The sequence below is a fragment of the Etheostoma spectabile genome, chromosome 6 (genome assembly GCF_008692095.1).
Source record: "Etheostoma spectabile isolate EspeVRDwgs_2016 chromosome 6, UIUC_Espe_1.0, whole genome shotgun sequence".
Lineage (NCBI taxonomy): Eukaryota > Metazoa > Chordata > Actinopteri > Perciformes > Percidae > Etheostoma > Etheostoma spectabile.
Genome location: NC_045738.1, coordinates 13,475,155 through 13,480,139, shown reverse-complemented (window position 1 = coordinate 13,480,139; position 4,985 = coordinate 13,475,155). Strand labels below are relative to the sequence as shown.

General features: G+C 38.2%; 1 protein-coding gene across 1 annotated transcript in view; it reads left to right on the top strand.

The window, feature by feature from the left end:
- The first annotated feature begins 1,772 nt into the window (after positions 1-1,772).
- Positions 1,773-4,985, top strand: part of LOC116691739 (mucin-5AC) — an 8,887-nt gene continuing 5,674 nt past the window's right edge. The window contains exons 1-2 of the mRNA XM_032519604.1: positions 1,773-1,789; positions 3,245-3,331. Coding sequence (XP_032375495.1) covers positions 3,301-3,331 — 31 coding nt within the window. The 5' untranslated portion in view covers positions 1,773-1,789; positions 3,245-3,300. The remainder of the gene's footprint in view (positions 1,790-3,244; positions 3,332-4,985) is intronic.

Genomic DNA, 4,985 nt, shown 5'->3' with positions numbered 1-4,985 from the left:
TCACAATGTTTTGTATCCATAACATTATTGTGTTATTGTCCAATTTAGCAGTAAAAGCAGTAGCCTATGTAAGTCAATCCTACCTTTTTCAACTTGGGAGCGAAACGTGCTCCATGGGGAAAATAAGTTACCACAAGCCCTGTTAATGCTAATTAAACAACTGAACTTTGCCCATGTCCCAGATGTGAAAAGCGCATTTACTGGACAACTGAATATAATACTATTCCATAATATTTTGCATTTTGAATTGTAACCAGCCACCAGAATTTTGTGATTTCCTTGTCATAAATATTGTCTAAAAAGGTATCAGAATGCAGGAATTGAAGTATTTTACCCTTCAAATTTCCTGGGGGATGACCCCAGAACCCCCCTGCTTTGTGTTCCCCCAAAGGCCACATCTGAGCAAGGAAAAACCTTGAAGAATAATCACAGACAGCCATACAAACATATTTGAATTGCAGTTAGAGAGTTAAAACAGATTTAAAAAATATGGAGAACCAGACAGAATGTACAGTGTCAACAGAGAGAAACACAGACAAATGAACAGACTGACAGTGACAACAAAGAACAACTGTAGAGAATGACAGTAACAGCATACAAACGGCACAAAGCAGCAGCCATTTTTAACCTCACTAGCAACAGCAATGATGCCCATGATACAGATCCAGTCAGTCTTTACTTTGTTTTTATTATAAGTGTATCCTAATAAGTGAACAGCTCATATTCTGCCTTTAGAGAACTCAATACATTAGCATATGACTCGACAAATACAAGTATTTTTACTACAATTACTACCATTTTTTTACCGCCAACAGAATTTCCTCTTAAACTCCTGTGTATCTTTAGTAGCAACACCTTTAATAAGCTGACAACAGCAGACAACATTTCATGTGTTTCATTTCAGCTGCGATGAAAAAAGGAAGGACTTCTGTAATCTGAAATGTGCAAGTGCCTTTTGTGTCGTGCCCAAGAATTCTACGTTCTTTAGGCCACAAAGAGGCAATTGTAGTCCGTGGGGGCTTTATGGCAGGCAGAAAGAGGGGGTCTGATTTCACATTGTGTTGAGCAGAAACCAGGAGGGTCCCTATACAATTGCCCCACATGGCACTGAAATCTCACCTGCACACTATAGACTCACAAGAAATTAAACCACAGTTATTGTAGTAAATCGTTTAATGTTACGTATCTTCATTAAAGCACCCTAACAATGGGGTGTATCGTAATGTAATATCTTCTTGTTAAAGTGACACAGAGTAAAGTGGTATTAAAACATATTTAGTAGTTGAAGGTAGTGATTGAATGTATTTATTTACCTGTTGTATGTATTTTAAGAATGTATTTGGACCTCTCTTGGGTTGACCAGAATCCAGGTCCACATTCAAACTCATACCCAGTCATAATGGGATAGGTTTCTGTGCGCATGCAGTTTTGACATACTTCTGTAGTTGAACCTGCCCATTTAGAAAATAACAAAATTACATTTTCCTCAAAACCATTACCACATCGATTCTGGGGCAGTTGAGACCCACCCAGCCACCCCAGGCCATTAGTCTTCTCCTCCCAAACTAGTATAGCTGTGCAGGTAAGAGTTTCCACTTATTACGTTGCTCTTTCAGTGTTGGCAGGAAGCAGAAGAGGGGAGGTAACAGAGAGCAGCAGAGAAAGGGAACGCCAGAGAGAGAAAGAGAGAGAGAAAGAGAGAGAGAGAGAGAGAGAGAGAGGGAGAGAAAGAGATAGCTCATTCACTTCAACCACAGCTGACAAAAAAACACTACAAAATCCATCGCAGGTGAGTGGACTTGAATAAAAACATTGCTTGTTTTGAAAATGTATTTTGTGATCATGATTTAAATTCAGCCAAATAGAGCTTTGATGTTTGTCCACAGGGAATCACAGAGTGATGCAGGTCAACAACAGGGATTTTATTGTAGCCAGTGAATGATACAGCAGGGGAATTTTGTGGTAGTTGTTATATTTTGACGTTTCTGTTACAAATGTTATTTTACATATGCATTATCAATATAACATCAATTAGTAGAAGAAGTAAATCGCTAACAACATACATTTTGATTAATATGAGGGAACTGTCTAAATTATTGGTCCAATTGAATTTATTTGTTAGTGTCAAAATCAATTCAAGGAGTCATGTATCTGAAAATTATTCACAAAACATTGTCAGGTTTTCTGTTTGTAGCATCTTCTCCTTTAGAAAGATAGACACCATTTATTAATGTTAAATTCATGAATAGTCTGTTATAAATATTCACAGCATGTGATACCGGGTTCCTTTTGTTTTCATTTAACTAGTCCAACAATTGACTTGATTCACCAGTACAACACAATAAAAATGTACATAGTGACTTTATGTAATAAGACTAACAGAAAGGTGTTTACAGCATGATAATTTAGCACCTTCGTGATGCACTGTACATCAATTTGAATAACTTTTAAGAAATGTAATCCTCAGTTTCCCATTCAAACTTGGCATTTTTACCTGAAAGCCAAAATGGCCACTGTTGTCACTCAGTTTCCAGGGTGTAGAGCCCATAGGAGGCCAAGCTGGGATCTAGGGGGATAGGGGAAAAACAAGCTGTGCTGCTTAGTGGTTCTCCCGAGGGGACTGATCAAGGAACAAACACATTTTAATTGCGTTTGCGGATAAACCGCTGCAAACAGAGACACTTAGGATGTACTTGTGTGTCACTTGTGTTGTTTTTTTTAGCAGAAATTACCTCATGAGGGGGTGACCATGGATGGAAATTGCTTATCATACTTATGCTTAAAACGTTATGGCCAAATTATTGTGACTCAATCAAAACATTCATTTATATATATATATATATGTAATCTCATGATCAGAGTTATGACATATGTAAATAACACCAATGATAAGATCAGTTTTACCGAAACAATTCAGGATGGTAAACAAAGGAGACCACAGATGACTGGAGCTCTCACAGATCAAAGGAACTGCCTAGGTGGATTACAGTGAATGAGCATGGCTATTATTCAGTGGCCTATTAGCAAGGGTAAACAGTTTGAAATGTGCCCACAGTACCATCCATCATAAAGATCTTTTGTCACCACACATGTAAAGTTTGTTATTGCTCAGTTTATTCTGCAAGCAGAGATGTGGCATAGCATCCGTGTAAACCGTTGTGGTCTATAGTCACAGAACATCCATCAGCTGTTTAATTCATGTTGATTGTCTGATTTACCATTCCCTTTATCCGGATTTTGACAGATCGGCTTCATTACAGACTGGACAAAAAGTCTTTCTCCTTTTCTGCCAATGTGATAATGGCCTCCACTACTTTTTTAAGAGATACAGGTAGGAGTGTGTTTGCTTATTTAAAATCACTGTCAGCAGTCACGTTCATGAAAATAGTAGAATCTGTGAATCATTCTACCAAAAGTGGCTGTAAAGTCAAGCTCAAACTCAGAAATTGGCCAATCTGTACAGCATATGATATGACACCCTCTATCCTTAGATTCTAGATTCAGATAAGGATAAGAAGTAGATAAGACATTTCCTAAAAAAGAAATCAATTTAACAAGGTAAAAAGGAAGGTATTGGATTTAGCTGCCCTCTTTTGCAGAGTGACTTGCCAGTGCTGCAGTGCAGCTCTGTCTTCGACAAGCCATGTGGCTGTTGTGTGGTTGATACTTGGAATTCTCTTTTCAAGGCATATTCATTTTTTGTAAGATTAATTTTAGGCATTGTAAGCCTTTATCATATAGGACAGCAGGAGATGTGATAGGGGAGAGAGAGGGGAATGACAAGGGCCACAGGTCAGAGTTGAACCTGCAGCCGTTGAGACCAGGACTTAGCCTTTGTGTATGGGCTGCATGCTCAACTAGATGAGCTATCCAGGCACCCCAAGCATAGTAATTTAATAAACTGTCAAATGTATACGTTGTGCCATGTAGGCTGCCTAATACTTTGTATACTGGATTATGAAAACCTGTAAATAACACCCATAGTACACCCAAAACAGGTGTTTGTCAAAAAATAAATGCAGGTTGAACCATTGATACTCTGGGACTCCACTGGCACTGTCCCAAAAGCAAATATATCATACTGTAGCCAATCCCATGAATAGATGACACATGTATGTTGGCATAGTTCCTGTGCACCAAAGCTGTACGTGTGTATGCTCTTACCTCTGATGCTTGAAAAAAATTGTTTTATTTTTTATATTTAATTTAATTTTTACCATGGTACACTGTGACCACTCTATGGACGCCTACTGCCTAAGTGGTGCTTTAAGTTCAATACTAACATCAGAAGGCCAAAACAATGTTATCATGTTAATGTTTAACAGGTATAACATTAACCTTGTTCACTGACTTAGTTTAGCTTGTAACATTTGCTAATTACCGTTCAGGTCAAGGTACAAATGAGGCCAATGGGAATGTCATTAGTTTTCCAGGTATTTAGTTAAAAAACAAAGTTTCCGGGCACCTGGGTGGCTCACCTGGCAGAGCACGCGCCCATATATAGAGGTTTACGCCTCGATGCAGCGGCCGTTTGTTGCATGTCATTCCCCCTTTCTGATAAAGGCCTTAAATTGCCAAAAAATAATCTTTAAAAAAAAAAAAAATGTTTCCCAAGCCGCGTTCTCACTGACTTACTAACTAACCCTCCCCGTTAAATGAAGGGATTTCCAAAGTTGTTAGACTTCATCTTAAGGAGGACATAAATATCTGCACAACATTTCACTGGGAACCCATCCAATAGTAAAAAAAAAATAGTCTAAGAATTTCACCAAATCCTCAAATCAACCTCATGGATGTGTTTGGAGCAGACCGCGAAAAGGCCACCTGGCAAAATGTGTTGGTTTCACAGTGTATAAGTACAATAGTACATCTTTTTCCCTGCATTAAATTTATTTAGCTGCCCGTTTGAAGTAAGTGCAGTTGTATCAGAAATTCACTCTGGTGCTTGATGCAAAGATAACTATATATATATATATATATATATA